This window comes from Anguilla rostrata, chromosome 2 (assembly GCF_018555375.3).
Source record: "Anguilla rostrata isolate EN2019 chromosome 2, ASM1855537v3, whole genome shotgun sequence".
Classification (NCBI taxonomy): Eukaryota; Metazoa; Chordata; class Actinopteri; order Anguilliformes; family Anguillidae; genus Anguilla; species Anguilla rostrata.
In genome coordinates, this window is record NC_057934.1 from 49,456,312 (window position 1) to 49,475,196 (window position 18,885).

Genomic DNA, 18,885 nt, shown 5'->3' on the forward strand with positions numbered 1-18,885 from the left:
ATGTGGTTTCTACACAAATACCAATGTGCTTAGTGTTGTGAATCAATATGGGAGACAGCAAGTCTCAGAGCACTTACCCTACATACTGTACTGGAGTAATGCATTTCTGCGGTCTTTGCACATGAAGTTCATTATAAACTACCAGGGAAGCCCTGGGGTAAAACAGTAGTGTGTGAATACAGAAAATATAGACCCGCTCTGCTTTCTCTTGGCAGATGTACATACTGGCAATAAACCCTAAGTGGTCGATAAGATGCAATAAGCCTCTGGCTTTTGTAAGCTAAAGCCTGCTTTATTTTCTTTTAAAACCTATCAGTCATTTTACATCATGAATTAACAAGCAAACTTTTTTTACTCAATAGAATGTCACATTATTGTAGACACATCTTAAACAAACTAAGTTTCATGTAGTTCAGTTGGTACATACTCCCATAACCGCAAGGCCTTCTGTGTCCACTTTTGCTATTATGTCTACAATAAGCAGAGATATATGAGATGAAGGACAGCATTATCGAAGGCTGCATTTCAAATGATGGAAACTGTGTCAAGCGTACTGAAAATGACAAACACAGCCAGAGAGCCTGAGCTGGGCTGTCCTATATGGAAGTGAAAACCAGACAAAAAAGCAAAATGGTGACAATCATATTGGAATAAGTGCAGTTATGATACATCAAGGAGGTCACAGATGTGATGGACCCAAAGGTGTAGAAATGAGGGAGGTGTTATATTACAAGATTGCACAGGGGAGGTAGTAATGGACATATGCTATTATATGTCCATTACTAAATAGTAGGGAAAATTGAGTGATTGCATCCAGTGCTGGTGATACAGGAATAGGCAAAAGCTTGTATGAGAGAGATTAATAATTGAAATGGCCTAAGTATGAATTCAGATCTTTTTCATGCTCCATGTAATTGGAGTAACATGATCACTGCATATAAGAAAGCATTACAGAATACAGTTATTCACGAAGATCAATCCCATGAGGATAAATCAGGTAGCACGTGATGCTTGCTCATAATGTCCCTGGAATGGCTGTAACTGTCCTAGTGCTATGTCACGATTCCACTCCATTATTTAGCAGTTATGACAGAATTAGCCTAAAGATAGAATTTCACTGTATCATTAAAAAGTCCCAATTTAAAAGTCCCAAGCACAGTGATCTTATAATCACTACATTTTGTGTACCACTGAGAGATGCAAAATAAATTGTGTGTTTTTTTCTGGAATTAATACTATCATCTAATTCAGGGAAGAAAGGAAGAGGGTGGGAGGTTACTATTAATTTATGATATCTGGCCAGGTTCCAGGTAAAAGATGTCAATCTCAATGGCTGATCCTCCTCCTCCATGTTAACACACCAAAAATCTAATTCAAGCCAGTAAAAAGTTAATAGGCCAAGGTTGTCACATACATACATCAGGTAAGCATTTGAGATGAGCCTCAAATGCAACCAGGAGTGCATGCCATCGTTCCTTCCTGTGACATGGAAGCCTCCGGAACCAGTCAGTTTGGTATTAGTTCAGGCAACGTGTCAAAAGAGCAGAGCCTCCTTAATATTGCCTGGAACCACACATCATTAAGATTATTCCCTTAAACTTGGTTGAGCATCAACACTATTATGGCTGTGCATAGCTTGAACTGATAAGTGTGAACTAAGTGCAAACCAACTTGAGTCAAACTAAAAAGCCTCAGAACTTTTTATCTGCCTCTACCAAGGTCATGTGACCCAGGGAACCTTCCATTATAATTGCTCTCCCAAAGCTACATGCGGGCTCAGGAGTAAATGTAACAAAGAGCATGTAAATCTAACTGAGACAGCACACCAGGGTACCCAGGTTACAAGCTGGGAGCATTCACTTACTTGTGCATTTTAACAAAAATCAGAATGTATTTAAATTTCACTCAATTAATCTGGGCCTCACAATGTCAGGGATTTATCTATAGAATATTAAATCAGGTTTGCTTGTTTGATCAATGAGGACGGAAAACTTGACCTTAGGACAGAAAGAGCTATTCTCTATGTCACTGGACAGGTGAAAGGTACGTAATGGGGAACGATGCCTGGATTTATATCTAATATAAATATTTAGATGAACCAGAAATGGCACTTCAACATACATTGTGGATAAGTGGTTATAAAACACCATGCCAGTTATCTTCATGAGGATTGCCTCCTAAATTGTGCCTACCAACATCCTGTTATGCTGGTTACGCTCGTGTCCTTGGGGAGTCCTATTCCTTACAGCTGAGAACTACACTGAGTAAAAGGCTGGGAGGAGGCAGACAATTGCCACTTTAATTAAAACTGAATTTATTTGTCATAGACTGCAATCTCTACATATTAACAAGAGGGATGCTTTCAACGCTGCAATTCTTGGGTGATAGTTGGATTGTGCATGTAATTATTTTAACTTTGCAATCCCAGTTCTCAGTAACAATGACAGCACAACCTTGTCATTCTTAACAGAAACGTTCTAGCAGTTTAAAATTCTTCAGTATTGTATCATTTGGTGTTCATTTGATTTTTCAGTCTCCTTGGCAAAAATTGCACATTTTCCTTTGGCTGGAGTTGGAGGTCTGACTGGCCTAGAGTAAAGAACAAGGCACATACAGTATATCAACCTTGCCACCTTCTGTGAAGTCACCCTTATTTGTAAAGGCTAACAGGTGCTAAGCAAGAAAAAGGACAACGGATGCCTTTTCTTACAGTAGAGCTCACCAGGCTTCTGCACATCCTTTACCTCATCCTTCCATCTCCAGGAAACGCATCCCCCGGTGGCAGTTAACAGCAATCAACACCCTGAGAGAGCTGCTAGCAGACTGGTACACAGAAGGGGGTAGGGTGTAAGGGAAAATCCCTGGGCAAAAGAAACACATCTAGCAGGAAGAAAATGATGTGTTTGCTCACTACAGTTAAATGGAAGGGGAAATATCTGAGCTGAAAGGCCATCTAAGGTTCAAGTTCCAAATAAAACCCAAGAAAATAGTTGGCTGCCAACTAATGCAGTTCAAGGTTCAAAACCTGAGAAAACTTTCAGTTGAATACACATTTACAAGCATTTCCTCATAACATATTCCAGTGTTATGGTGGAACAGCCAGAGATCAACCAAGAATCACAGCACCAAGAGATTTCAACCTACACGACAGTAAGGACAAAAATGTGCAAATTCCTAATTAAATTTTAAATGATTACCTAAACATTGAATGAGGTAATTGCCTTGTGCAGTCATGCACCATCTGTTCTGACAGAAAAGGCGAAGGGTTTGAGGGTCTTGAATCAGTTTTAACTAAGCATGTCTCGGAGGGAGTGATTGGTGACAGGCCCTTCCCACGGTCTACTTCCTCTCTGCCTTCTAGACTTCCTGCCGTGACAGGCATGCATATACCAGATTCTCTGGCAGAGCACAGCATTCAGCGAGCAAAGTTAATGTACATGAAATTCACAATCCCCCCATGGCCCATCAAATAGCCTCCCCAACCTTATCCCTGGAAAGAGCTTAATTATAGAATGCTGTTGTTTTGTCATTATTTCTGATTAAATGTGTGTGGGTTTGCAACTGCAATTTCAATTAAATCACATTCACCCAGTATAAACTGTTACCTAGCTTATCACAGCATGCAATTATTACAGAGCTTGGGGCAAAGGCAATTGCTTTGATATTTATATTTTAAGAGTGAAAATTAAATTTTAAGTACTCATTATCCCCATTTGGTGGCCAGCACTTGTAACCGCATATTCATGCTATCAGATCCAAACACTTCATCCAGTAGGTACTCTAACCCGCTCATCATACCACAGCACCAAGCCAGGAACTACAGCAATGGATCACTGCACATGACCAGCAAAATTAAACCTCTCTGCTACATGTCCTGCACACCAATTGCAAAAAAAAATGTTATCCAATTTAACACAGGGTAGAAGAGCCCCCAAATTCTGACCTGATAATGAGGCCCCACTGAGTTCATTTCTATTCATTTTACCCGTCACATTTACACTGCCCTAATTACCAGCAGGCACTACAACATCTTTCCACTTCTACAGTAATAAATCCAAAGTTGTTCAATTTTTCTACATACACACATCATTTGAAAAGAAATTCTTGGAAGGTTTGTAGCAATTTTCTCAGCGTAATTATTGTAGATTTTTTTATTTCATAGAAATTGGTTAGTCTTAATTCAATGAACATATTCTACGACTGAAATTAGGATTTACGTTATGGCAGTTCAATTTTTGCACCTTGAAAATCTCATGTTATTTTGTGTGGAAAGTTGCATTTTCCAACGTGCGTTCAATGGAAGCAAGACTTCATGCATCTTTGTAGACTAAGAAATTAAGGCAAGTATAAAGTTTATTTTTAGATTCTAAAGGGGGCGAGGGGACCTGGCGAGATATGCTGAATTAATAGTCTTGCTAGCTCAGCAGAGTTGTTTTTGGCCACTGAACCCAATGCCTACTTTCAAAGCAAACTACTACACAAAGCATTTCCTGTCCAACTTAGTGACATCAAATTGACTTGAAAGATTCTGCATATTTAATGCATCTGAATTTGCATTTACTTTTCCTAGGCACCAAGACAATAAAGCAGCCCTGAAGATATTTGATGCAGAGTACAATGCATGCCCCCTGCTTCTGGAATGACTGTATTACTTATCTAATTACATTGCATTAGACTCAGGTAACTGTCCATGAAAATGTATGGAATAGAAACTGCATCATGTTGCACTTACAGCAAGGAAAACATGTTAGTTCTTTTGATTGTGTCATGTGATATCATCCAGTGCATTCTCTGTTAATCCGGAGTATTAATTGGTGCTTTAAATGTGAACAAAATGCACTGAAATGCACACCTTTTCTCCAGCATCTTAATTTGACATCAAGTGAAGCCAACAAGGTTGTAAAATATCCCGAACACCCTTATAAACAAAGAAATCCCATTTAGTGTTCACTGACCGTCTACCTGTAAACTGAGAATTCAAGTAGTGTTGAGGCACAAGTTAATGTTGAGAGTTTGTTAGAGGACCACCATTACGTGCGTCATTAACACAAATATGGGTACCACACAAAGGCATAATCATGGTTTTAGGTTGTTTGGATTGAAGAGCCAGCTCTTACGGGGGAAAGAACATAACGTATTACCCAAGAAACGGTCCACTGGAATTTGTTTTATTTGCAAGACTGTACACATTTAGAAAAAGAATCCAAGGATTTTGCCTCCTGTGTGTTTCCGTCTGGCTTCTTCATGGTCCATGATGCCAGCTGAGGTGGTCATCACAATGTACCTGCAGAAACAGACACACAGGCCAAGCATGAGTACAACGACACAGCCTCATCTTTACAATCACATTGTACCAGTCTGCCCAGTTTAAAAAGACCCAGAGTCACAAACAACCTCAGGATTCCATTAAGAAAAAAAACCCTCACAAAAACATAATTCAATCAAGAATTCAAAACGATTAATTTAAAAAGCATTGCAGCTCTACAATCCAAAGCAGAGCTGCAATGCTAACAATGTTAACTCCTCAGCTACACATACCAATCATTGATTCCTTCGCAGGGTTAATAAACTCAATCTTTTCCCTCAAAATGTTTCTTCCCTCATGATTCTTCATTTGTAGATAATTTATTCACAATTCATTGTTATCTCCTACGGGTTGTTTGTTTTGAGCAGAGATGCAGAAATCTTGTAATTGGAAAAGATCCTCATCCTGATCCCACCAGACCATTATAAAGTTATGCTTTCACACAGATCAGTTTTCTACTGAAATATGAAGGAAAGTGTGATTGTGGAAAATAAAAAATACAACGTCATAAACCATCACAGTAAATTACAGGCAAAAGATGGGTGTTAACACACAAATAACAAAGCAAACAGAAACCAGCACGACACGCGACATTTCATTTTTAGCAACTGTTGTTACAGGAAACCCATAATAAAGTATATTTACACATTTCCATATTCAAATTCCCTAGCTTTGAGTCTGATTTAATGGTACAGTAATAGCTACCAAACTAATTATACAGAAAGGTACATGGCAAGCAATGCATCTACGCTATTTGAAGCAGCAGAAAACATTAGGTTAGCATGTCATTGATAAGTGCTGTGCAATACATCTAATAAATAATTTGAGATTCTGCTCGTTCTCAATTTAAAATCAATTGTATTCTATTCCGCCCTGGTGCTATTATTAGAGAGCGGAGGAGCGGTTCAATGCAAGGACATTCATTTGCGTTTCTCCTGCGTATCAGTAGTCCCAGTGCAGCTAATACATGAGGGAGAGAGGAGCCAGTAAAGAGGGAGGGAAAGGGAAACTTCAGAGGAGCACCACATGAGCATCCTACTGAACCAAGACAGAAAAAAACAATAAATAATCCCAAAAAAGCACTGGTGTCCGTTTTAATAATCAGTGTGCTATAATCATTTTCATAATCAGCATATATTCATAGTCACTGTCATTTAAATTGAAGCTTTTCATAAAAATAAAACTGAAACTCAATTGTACAAGTTGCCTGTCCAACTCCTCTGCAACCACACCACAAGCCATGTATACTTCCTGCACTCAGAATAAGAGTTGCCTCTGGGGTAGTAATATGAATAATATAACCCCAATTAAGTTTAATTCTCCAATCCACATTATAAAAACACCTTCACTTTTATTGTACCCCTTTTTATCATAAAACGGAATGTCCTGTGTACCAAGCATAGAATTTTTCCTTTTGGTTCCTCAGCAGGCAAAATGCCAAAAAGTTCCAAAAACATTTCACAGGCTGTATTCTCAAATTAACTCTGACGGGCAGCATAAGAAAAGCAGACGCTGGCATCATTCTGACTAAAACAACTGAAGTTTCCTGATAACAAAAATGCTAATGTTTTGATACATGAATTCACCATCCATAGGCAAATGTGCACACAGCCCATGCACGAGTAAAGGATGCTTTGCCTGATGCAAGTTGAAGGGTAACAACTGCATTTTTTCTGATCAATTCACCCATTCCAGATTTTAAGAACGAATTAAGGAGGACATTCAGATGATTTTTAATTACTATGTGCGGTTGTCAATGACATGCATTCGCACTTGAAACTTCAACACAGCCCAGTTTCTGACAAGACACTTCTAAACAATTATTTAGAATCAGAATCAGAATCAGGTTTATTGCCAAGTAGGTTTTCACGTACAAGGAATTTGTTTTGGTCTGGTGGTGCATAACAGTGAACATAAAATAAAATAAACAACAACATGCAGGGACTGTATGTGGGCAGGTTTAAAATGAAGACTCATCCGGATAAGCCAGAGTCCTTATTGTGCATTATTTTAAACTGTCACTACAAACACTCAAGAGGCAATAATCACACCGCAAACGCTCACCCGAACTGTCGAGAAGGCAAGAGGTTGTTCTGCCACTTCTCCAAATCCTTAAGCTGCAGGTCGAATCGGGGGCTGATGACACCACACTGCCAAAAGATGACAGAAGATGCTGGTCAGGTAAATTAAGCCTTGAGGTAATGCATATGTTGACCACGGTGCATAACACCGAAAGATTACCTTGTTCAGCCTGCCTGTGAGATTAACAACTATTTTTCCAGCTCTGTGATCGTCGATAATCTCGAACTCGCCAATGTAGCCTGGAGAAACGGAGAAAATCCATAATGCATCAACACAGTTAACTGACAGAGAGAAACAAGGACACATCAGTGCACATAATGATAATGCTACAGGAGAAAATCATTGCTTATGAATTTTTATTTGGAATTCATGAGAAATAAAAGAAAGGTGAGTTAAAAGGAAGTATGTGATAAAGACATGAGCAAAGTACATTCGGTACAGACTATGCTGCCATGCAGTTCCATGATACATGGCTACAACTCCACTCACCGTGCTTCATCATGACGGTAAGGAAGCGCACAATGACTTTGGAGCACGGCCGGATCAGCACCTGGCGTTTCCCACGTTTCTCCGCATTGTTGATGCTTTTGAGTGCATCGGCGAGAACGTTCATGCGAACCATGATGCCTGGAAGGTTTCAACAGCAAGACGTCAGTGTACCACCTTTTAAACATCTTCAATTTTAAAGTAGCCCCTGAAAACAACTTGGGCTTTTCATTGAAAGTTCAATAAATCATGTATGAGCCACATTATTTCCTGAGCACATAATGGGTCGAGCAAATCATTGCATTCAAATCAAAAACGTTTGCTGTTACAAAAGACGGAATGAAGGGCCTGAGATGCTGTAGTACAACACACAGCAGTACAACCAAGAAAGACACGGGGTAATATTTCAAAAATTGCCCTGTAACACAATCTCACACTTCTACAATATTCAACTGATGGTGCATTGAGTAATAACGACAGTTTCAACAATGTCGATAATGCTTTAATAATACGTATCGTTGACCAAGTTTCTATGAACAGATAGATGCTAGTGGCTACCTGAGTTAACTTTGAAAAGGTAAAGTCCCAGGCATGCCACTGTCTAGCTACCTTAGTACTGTTGACTACATAGCGAGCAATGACCCTAACTTAACAACACACCTTTGTCGGGATACACTGGGAAGATCAATTCATTAGGAACAAACACTTGGATCTCAATGATATAATGTAACGCGTTAGATGAATAACGTTACTCGTTGGTAAAGTTAGCTACACAAACAACTACCTATCACACCACTTTTCCAATATTTCAGAGTAGCCACAGCGCTAAAACTGGAATGACTAAAACCGAAATTTTCCTAAAAACGTATTATTTTGGAACTTTAAAGAAAAATGCTTCTGCACCGGTGACTGAAACCAAGCCACGAGTTTAACATATTGCTAACTGAAGTCGATACAGAGGCTAGAGAGACCACACATTTCGGGACATAATAACATTAAAGAGTCCATCCCGTCAAATGATGATTTCACCATTAAGTGTCTCTGTTGTTCAGTGTTCAACTTTAGGGACATGCAGTCTGGTTAAGGCTCAGATGGCTTTGATTTCAACAGGATTAATAAAAACAACTATATTCATCAGCCTTACCAGTTCTGCAATATGGCGGAAAGAGGAAGGAGCTTCACCTCGCGATGCATTTTGGGGAAATGTTATTCCCATGCGCAGTTCTCACGACAGTAGACGGTTTGTAAAGCGCTCTGAGAACGACTGACTCCCTAATGCAATATTTCTAAAACATTTCTCTTTTTTCCTAATAATTTTACATTTCTTAACCTTTTGCAGAGCAAAGCCGTTGTATAGGGTTCCTAACTACATAGTATATATCATGTCCAAATATGGAAAGAGAGCGCATTATTAAGTGCAACAAATTTTCTGGTTTTTATAGTCAGTATGCGAATGTTATATTTTTTCATGCGGATTTATATGAGCAGTGATAGAGCAAATTAGAGCACATATAACGTCCGTAACTTGGCGCCAATTAAAACAATTTTATATACATTGAAACCGCATATTAGAAATCCCATGCACTTTACACTATTCATACAACATTACATTCATTATTAAGGCGCTCTTAGTAAGCGCGACTTATAATATAGGAAGTGGATTTAATTCCACAATCTAAATTAGGCTGAATATTAAATACATGCTAATGTATTGTTAAAACATTGAAGGACCGGAACAAAAGTGTTACGGTGTTCATACACTAGGTGTCAGTGTGAGATAACATTTCTATTTGTTTTATTTAACAATTTTCTTTATTTACATGGCAAAAATAAAAATTCAACGCACATTTTATCAAGTTGCATCCAAAACCTTCATAATTCATACTTTCCTTCCAATATATTTTATAAACTGACATAATGCCATAACGTCTGTGCTCACACTAGTCAAAAGTGACATGGACCCAATGAGAGTTCGCCATTTCCTACCGGAGCTGATGTGGTCCAAAGATATTCATAAAGATATTTTACGAAACCATCGCATAGTAGTATACTGTACAATACCATAACTGGCCGATAGGTGGGAATGATTACCAAATATACAAAGTAATCGAGATTAAACTTTAGCATTAGTTACAGTATAGTTATTTGCTACATCAGAGTCAACCTCCTCCCCATTGGCAGTACACAGTTGTAAACACATTGCTACAGTAACTTACCCCTTACATTTGCAGTACAGGACCAAAACCTTCACTCCATATTATTCTGAAAAGGCTACACCCTTTTAATTCACTTCCCAACTATTGAACATAAGAATGTTATTACGAAAACATCTTTACTTTGGTCATCCTTTGCTAAAGTAAAGAATAACAGGGTGTTAGCCTACTTTTGGACTCCCTTGGTTGGTCATTTAGGCAGACAGGCCTTTTAAAACACTTTCGTGGTTAGCGATTTTTGTCTAGCATGGTTTTCATACACCAAGTCAATGTGAAATTCATGAGCAATCAGACTGACTGGTTAATATTTTTTTTTTTAAAGAGAATGAAAGCAATACATAGTCCTCAGCAAACACACAAGACAAGTACTTGTTTGTTGTACAGGACCCTCGTTAGGATCAGCATCACATCCTCATAATCCTCCCACTGCAAGCCAAGTTAATGCTTCCACTGAGACCGTGTGTGAAACAAATATTTAAATGGGAAACATTACACACATGTAATTTTCTGTAATACACGGTAGCAATGCCAGTCTTCACATTGTCAATGTAACTGGTATTCCAGTTGTCTTTTTATATATAAATACAAAAATAACAGCCATTTTCTCAGAACAACTTTATTAATTATTCAAACCATGAAAGAAAAGGAACAAATTAAATGGGAGGTCAGGGGAAACCCAAAACTGAGGAATACACACAGATTCACACTGAAAGAGCAGAGGACAGGTATTTACAGAGGCCATATGAGCCAATCGGAGAGACGCTGGAGTAGAAACATCAGTAGGATCTAGATCTAAATGAACAGAATCCAGCTTTCTGTCAGAACAGCAGGTTTGTAATACTTGTCAACATGGGACACACAGTGCCTGAGAAAAATGTCTTTTTCTTGTTCAGTCCAGTTTTTGCCAACAATCCCAGTGTAATGTTAACAAGAGAAGAGACAACGAAAATAAACAGCACTGGTTGATGGGAAAGTTTCAAACATCACTGAAATGTAAAGACTAAACAGCACAACCCATTCCTTTAGAAAATCTGCACATGCTAATCTACATGTCTCTTGATGTAATGGAGCCTGCATGTGGATTGTATAGAGGAATACCTTACTACTCTTCATAAATTACTAATCGGATTTCTCTCTATATTCAACATTTGGAATGTACCGAAAGCTATAAAAGTGCTCTTCCGCATTAAAGCTGCTGCAGCAAGGGGATCATAGTATGTTCAGTGTGTGTATGCAAATGTGCGAGGCTGTATAAATAGTGACTACCTAAGAAAACAGGATGTCCAGGGGAACGAGAGAAAAAAAGGACCCCAACTATGACGAATGATTGCATGTGAATATTCATGTGGTGCCCATACACCTGAAGATTCTGTGCCTGGGAGCTTGTGCACCGGCGTCCTCGGGTTCTAGCAGGGATTTAAAGGGGATGCAGATTGTTCTCGCCTTCTCCTCGCTCTCACTCGTTCTTCTTCTCCTTCTGTTTGAGCAGTTTGTTGATCTCCCTCTTGGCCATGCCAGCATACTTGCTGATGATGCCATGCTGGTTTAGGCCAGGGAGAAGCAGGAGGAAAGTCACTGAAAACACAGACGTCAGTCAGGCAGGAAGTGCCCAGAGAGAAAGTACTCAAAACCAAAGCGCAGTCACAAGAGCTTGCTTACGCTTCGGTACTTTTTCCAAACAGTAGTTTTTGGAATTAAACCTATAAAAGTATGTTCTGTCCATTTGATTTGAAGATCACAAAAACCGATTTCCTACTTAATCTCTTCAAAAATGAGGAAGGAAAGAATATGACGCTGAAGTCAGAAAACTGCGTTACAGCAGCTGCAGATATTTTTGGACTGCGGTGCTGGCCTCGTTTCCTGTGCCAAATTGACTGGCCTGTTTTAAGCACTACATTGTGACCATCTCATCGCATGTAATATATATATGCATGAGCTGTGAAGGTTGCAGGGAAGAGAAGTTGTTGAGTATATGACACTGGACTGACAAAATTAATTTTGAACCATAAAGCTGAAACTTTAACAATATTAACTTTGTTCAATGGAGAAAGCTGACAGCAAGAAAAAATCACATGCAAGGCATTTATTTATTACTAAATCAAGTACTTCAGTTTTGTGATTGCTACAATACATGTACAAAGTATAATGCTAATAGCAACATCTAAAAAGTGGTTTACATTATATGGTGGTAAAACTGAGTACAGGCTTCGAGCTAGTAGCAGGCCCAAAGTGCACAATAAACACTTTACTCACCAATCAGGTAGGTCAGCAACAGGTTATGGACTTGCTGCCCAATCCAGGCGAACACCACCAGACTGCTGATCACAGACATGAAGTACTAAAGGGGAAGCATAAAGCAAATACACAATCAATCAAGTCACAGGTCACAACAGCGAGCATTAATGAGTTAAATCACAGTGTCAGCTGACAGTTTGCGCATCAGCCTCGATAACAACTAGCACTACAGGCAATCAGAGTTCCTTTCATGCAGAACAGTGGCACTTTTGTTGCATGCTGATACGGGGAGAGTAAAGGGAGTCTTGTTGAATCCTTCCATAAAATTAATTAGGACTCACCAGAGGGCTTTAAAGCATTACTGCCCCAGGAACACAACATTTAAACATCACGCCATTTATGTCATTTTCCCATTAGATGAATGCTATAGCCAACATCAGTTAGGTGCATAGTGCTATAGTATATCTGACTGTACAGATTGGGTTATTTGCGTCACCTCTTCTGCCGCCGAGCTCATTTGTATGCCTATCAGCTGCTGCCTCTATCATCAGTCATTTGTCCCTTTAGTAGGCATGGCAGATGCAGGCTGATTAGACCAGATTTTCACTTCACAAATCCCTCCTTTGTGTCTCTTCACTCTTACAGTGTACCGGATATGACTCCCATTAAAATTTGTGTGGCACATAAGGTCTTCCCTGTTAGTTCTCTGCAGTGTTTTCTTTTAATGGTCAACACATCATAGAATCCTGGGTCAATCTAAAGTAGTATGATGCTGCACTTACATTAAGCATATGTATTTTAATAGTGATGCAAGGTAGTGTTGCATTTACTAATTAAGATCTGTAACCACATGAGCACGAAGTTAATATTGCTCCCAGACTGTAGGCCAATGCTCAGTTCAGTTCACATTCATTTCATTAACATGTATGAATTTATTCAGCACTGTAATAATCATCATAATAATGGACTGCATTTATATAGCACTTTTGAAGATTTCAAAGTGCCTCAAAGAGGACAAAGTCACTTCAACCACCACCAATGTGTTACACCCACCTATGTGATGGACAGCAACCATTTTGTACCAAAATTCTGACCACACATTAGCTTAGGTGGAGAGGGAGAAAATGATTGAGCCAACAAAACCAGGGGGTAATGATGATCAGATGGATGGCCAGACTGAGAAGGCCACTCTATGCAATAAGTGCCACAAGATCTTTAATGACCACAGTGAGTCAGTGTAACGTCTCATCCTAAAGACAATCTCCTACAGCACAGTGTCCCCATGCTTGCACTGGAACAGCTGTATTACTACCCATTCTGCAATCAAGTTCTTGCTGTTCCTGTGGCACTCATTTTAGTATACTGTAGGATTAAATATGAGATCATGGTTATTCAGGATGCGCATGATTTTGATTTAGAAATTACCATTCAGCTTTAAATTATCACATTCAGTAGCCATTCTAAAAGCTGGTTTATGTTCAGCATTACTCAACTAAAATATTTAAATACGGATTTAAATGCACATCACCGTGTTCAGTCCCCAGTCATAAAAATTACCATTTTGGGTTTCTCCTCCTTGAGGGCAAAGATGCGCTTCCACCAGCCCACGGCTCGGCGCCGGGTCTTCGCCATGTTCCCACAGATCTCATGGAAGCGCTGCTGCTGCTCAGTGGTCCTGCAAGGAAACACACAGCCCGTGCTCACACACGCATGCACACACACACACATAGACACACCAGCACACTCCAGAGACCACGGCGCCTCCCAGCCCTCAGGAACAGCAGTCGAAGTCCCACCCACAATTTTCTCTGGTACACCCGTGATTGCAGCTCTGGCGCTACTACTGATGTGGACACAACAGTCCCGGCTGATGAGCTCAGCTAATCACACGGAGCGGTTCACACCGCAAGTTTCCCAGCCTCCCACAGCAGTGTGTCCATGCGCAAATGAAATCCAGGCCTAGGGGGGCAGACAGCTGCTGACCAGCTATAATGGGGCCAGACACAGGACACAGAGCATCAACTGCACCTAGACCAACGCTGCTGGGATTTAAAGCTACTGCGGCCAAAAGGAGAAATGGCCATCCTGAAAGCATGAACAAAAAACTGCTCAGTTCCTACTTATGATGTAAATAACAAGTAACCTTTGCAAAAAAGGATCAAGGACACCCGTGCCCGTGCAACAAAGGCTGCAGTTGTCCTCTGCGCCAGTGTCACTGTGAAACCCAGTTGGAATGTGACAGTCGGTGAGGCAGAACAGCCCCAGCGAGGGCCAGGCATTGATGAGCCAGGCCGAGGCGCGATAACGCTGGGCTGACAGTGATAAGAGCCCGGTTACTGCTGTCTTGGCAAGGAAGGCTTGGACCCTGAGCTGTGACTCATGCACTTGGAAACATGGGGGCCTGGAAACTGTTACTGATTTACCACAGCCCGTACCAGTCACTGACTGTCGGAGAGCCACGGCTCCCCAAAGGTGTCAAAGATGATGGCTGGTACATTTAGATGAAAGTTGCATACTTAACCAAACCGATATCTGTGTTTTAAAAAACAAGAGCAAGACGAGGGTAAAAGTGGACATTAGTGAAAGTCAAAGTCAATGGCTGGGGAATGAACAGAAAGGCCCTGTCCTATTCACCAGCCTGGTCTCTAGCGGCTCAGGTCCGCAGATACTGTACAACTCACCACTTGCTGGAGCTGAAGATTTTGGGGGCAAGGATGGGCACCGAGTAGTCAGCCAGACAAAGGAACATCACACAGCAGGAAACTCCAGTGAGTACTGACGGGTCCAGGAAATACACCATCCTGCCAGGGGAGAGAAATGTCCAAATGCTGAGAAACAGTCAGGACACAGCCCATCATCAATCAACACATGCAGGTTACTTGCACAGCCATTCCTCATCAGGGAGTTATGGAATTTGTGTTGTAACATAACTGCGTTAAAACAAAACTGAACTGCGTTAAATATTAAAATGGCAGACTGGAAATGTCATAAAAACATTCCAACCCCATGCACACAGGTATGTTTTTATTCTGGTTCACTTAAAAATACGGCAACGGGACGAGCCAAGCTCCCAAGGAGGTAATTATAGAACATGGGTGCCAGATTTCTGGGTCTGGACAGCAATGGGACACCTTAGCAGGATCACAAAAGTACAGGCCAGAATGCACAATGTGTCTCTCCTTATTTACTTAGGCCATTCCATCATTCTACCAGTTACATTGGTTGAGAATGTATTCTTTTACAACAACCTCAATTTCACCAACAATTTCTAGGTATACATATTTGCCGAAGGAATTATTTAGCATCTGTTTAATAGTTCACTCTGTACTCACAGAAGCCAAGCAGGCCGCAACGTGCATGATGCAGCTTGTCAAGCAGTGCTGCTTCTGCCTTGTTTACCAGAATCACTCGTCCCAATGTGAAAAGGACGGGCAGACGATGTGCTTCTACAGTCACTCAAATGTGTTGTCATATGCCTTACAATCAATCAACTTTTACAACAATCAGAACAGAGTTCAAAGAGGAAAGCCAACCTTCAGCTTTATTTCCATATCCTATCCAGTGTGCCATTTTGGCGGTAGAGGTATGTTATGACTTAACACCTCAGTGTCCCTGAGGTAGGAGATTGTGAGTGTTGGCCCAGTTTGTTGGGGGTGGCTGGATAAGCCTCAGAGAAGAACGGGCGAGGCAGTGGTCTGCTGACTCACGTGAAGAGCAGGGTTGTTGCCCCTATCAAGGCACCAGGAAACCAGGGCTTCTGCCAGTGTAAGACCTGGTCCGCTGCCAGCATCACCTCTCCCCATCCCTGCAGCTGCTCCTCAAGTTGGGCAGTCTCCCTAGCCTGTGGGAAGCAAGGCAGCAGTCTGTATAAAAGCCATCAGCAGAAACCTTTCCTCCTGGCACACCTTTATATAAAACGGGATGATGGCAAAAATGTAGCCTCGAGGAGGGAGGAGGGAGAGGAGGTGGGTGGTGTGTGTGTGTGTGTATAAATAAATAAATAAATAAATAAATAAATAAATAAATCAGACTGATGGAAGAGGGATTGGCCGTATTCTTTATGATCAACTTTCGCATATTTTAACAGATAATGGTCCATCGCAAATAAGGGAAAAAATGTACACTGCTGTGTGTACATAATGCAGGAACCCGTCCCAACGCCAACAACAGAATAATGTTGCACAGGCAATCAGAAAAAAAAAATCATGCGGAAACTTCAAAGATAGCGTCCTGAACAGCGATTATACACAACTTCACGTGTTAGTTTCTGCTATTAGCAGACAAAACTAGTCGATAATAACAGCGGAAAACTGTCGCTATTGACACACTTACTTACAAATTATACTGGAAAAGGACGCCTCTTTGTCCGAGGAAGCTATTGCTTATTCTCCACCACTGTACCTTTTTCCGGACGAGTGGTCTGCCACACCTGCAATACCCCTAGTTCCTGCGACTGCGTCCATAAAACCAAGTTAACCAAACACCGCGCCATTCAGTTAGTCCAGTACAACCAAGGACTGTCGTTAGCTTGCTGGACAGCAGCACACAACACTGGTTAGCGGATAATACCGAATTCTGTTAACAACGCGAGTGTCAATTACACAATATTTTTTCTAAGGGGGGCCGGGCATGCCAAAGACTGTATAAACACAGCAGTGCACACAGAAAACATTTTTTTAAATACTGTAGCTTAATGAATATGTAGGCTACACCACAGTTAACGAAATAGAAGAGTAACGTTACACAAACCAGTGAACTTACAAGAAACTTCAGAGACAAGTATCGTAATCCACAAATAGACACTTAATCATGTTATTGTAACGTTAGTAATGTAATAGTTAAGCCTGGCACAAACCAGATATCAGTCCTGTCACTTGGTAAAGTAGAGCTAGTTCTAATTATTCTAAACAAACAAACCAACCAACTCTGCGATAAAAGCCTGCGATAAAAGCCTGATCAAACTACAAGACAACATGTTCACTAGCTAGCGCATCTGACAGGACTAAGAAAATTTGCAAAGTCACATATTGGTGCTTTACTAAGTTCACATGGCAGTGAGTACACAGGCGTGTGCTTTCCACATGGTTTGTTAAAAGCGATAAGACATCTCACAGAGGATATGAAATAAACAGAAATGTTGATCACAAGCCGTCGAAAGGAACGTTTGCCTGTGCTATTTAGCTAACTTATAGTGTAAGCAGATTTTTGCTAAAGATACAAGACACATCTGAACGTTCTGATATTAGCTAACGTTAACTCAGCTTGTAAACAAGCATATGCTAGCTAGCTAGCTGTTAACTAAACATTATGAACCAGATACTATATTATACGCAAAGTACCTACCAACATGTTTGCGCTTTTGTTATCGCCGTCTGCCATTCTTGTTTGTTCGGGCTTTGACCTATTTTAACTAGCTAGCAAGCTCACAGCTAGCTAACACGACAAGACAGTCGAAAGAAATATCAGTGGATATGCCCAAGCTCGTTTCCCTCTCTTCTCTTGCCACATTCGTAAATGTTTAATCAGAAGATTTAAAGCGCACTTGTGGGACTTGTAGTCGTATATGGAAAAACAACGCAACAAAAAGAAATTCAAGACGGACACATAAAAACTACAATTCCCGTGGTTCCCTTCGTGAAAACGATAGTTTCGTATTAAACTAGGCTAGTGAGCAATCTAACGGCTAACGGCAATGTCAAATGGCCTACAGTTTGTCTCCAAAAATAGCTTCATTTTTTCTGCAAAATTGTGATATGACGTTTGCAAAATAAATTTAAAAAACTAAAATTGCTACTAAAATTGTAAGTCAACTAGTTATAAGCGGTATGCATGTAGCTAGATGGTTCATACGCTGAGGGACACATTAATTATAATTGGAGACCTATACATAGGTTGGGAACGTCAGTAATGTAGTAATGCTGGTGTCTGTGCACGTGCTGTTGATAACAATTGGATAATTATGGTATGCATGAAAAGGTATGTATAACATAATATATACTCTATCACTCAGTGTCTGTAATTCTGCTGAATATACCACTTTTCCATATTAGTCAAACAACCCATGCATGGTTTATGGAGTCAGAAAACACAACATCAGGCATCATTCCATAATTTCCCATAAATTGTGTATTGGATTAAAATTTGGTGAGAAGGCCATGAGGTAATTATACTCTACAAGTCATTGCACATGCTCTATAGATGAGAGGAATTGTCATCTTTACAGCCATGCTAACCTAATGATGTAATATGGAGGGAAGATGATTAATCAGCATAATTACTGTGCCTTGAAGGATGCACAGAAATCCAAACCAGGAAAAGATGCTTCACACCATCTTTGGAATCATCCCTTCACTGAGGGAACAATGCTTTTTTGCCACTTCCCATGTATGAATGGTGTTATGTTGCATGGTACTGTAAGCAATGTTAGTGGGTAGCAGTTTTGAAATAGTATAGTAAGGCTTAAAAAGGCATTTCATTATATGGTACTGGTAAACAGGGATGCATAGTAAGGTTAATGCAAATTGGATGCTGAAGGAAGGGTTTTATACCTTTTTACACTGAAAA

At 40.3% G+C, this 18,885-nt stretch overlaps 2 protein-coding genes across 2 annotated transcripts; both read right to left on the bottom strand.

The window, feature by feature from the left end:
* Window positions 1-5,147: 5,147 nt before the first annotated feature.
* On the bottom strand, window positions 5,148-9,155 carry LOC135248290 (small ribosomal subunit protein uS8-like). Its single transcript, XM_064322759.1, has 5 exons — window positions 9,018-9,155; window positions 7,877-8,014; window positions 7,547-7,626; window positions 7,370-7,455; window positions 5,148-5,284 (listed from the first exon to the last, which is right to left on the bottom strand). The coding sequence occupies exons 2-5, from the start codon at window positions 8,007-8,009 to the stop codon at window positions 5,191-5,193; spliced, it is 393 nt and encodes a 130-aa protein (XP_064178829.1). The 5' UTR covers window positions 8,010-8,014; window positions 9,018-9,155; the 3' UTR covers window positions 5,148-5,190.
* A 1,531-nt stretch (window positions 9,156-10,686) lies between these two features.
* arl6ip1 (ADP-ribosylation factor-like 6 interacting protein 1) lies at window positions 10,687-17,953 on the bottom strand. The gene is made up of 6 exons (XM_064322764.1): window positions 17,665-17,953; window positions 16,029-16,162; window positions 15,003-15,122; window positions 13,879-13,996; window positions 12,340-12,424; window positions 10,687-11,661 (listed from the first exon to the last, which is right to left on the bottom strand). The coding sequence occupies exons 1-6, from the start codon at window positions 17,698-17,700 to the stop codon at window positions 11,543-11,545; spliced, it is 612 nt and encodes a 203-aa protein (XP_064178834.1). The 5' UTR covers window positions 17,701-17,953; the 3' UTR covers window positions 10,687-11,542.
* Between the last annotated feature and the right edge of the window lie 932 nt (window positions 17,954-18,885).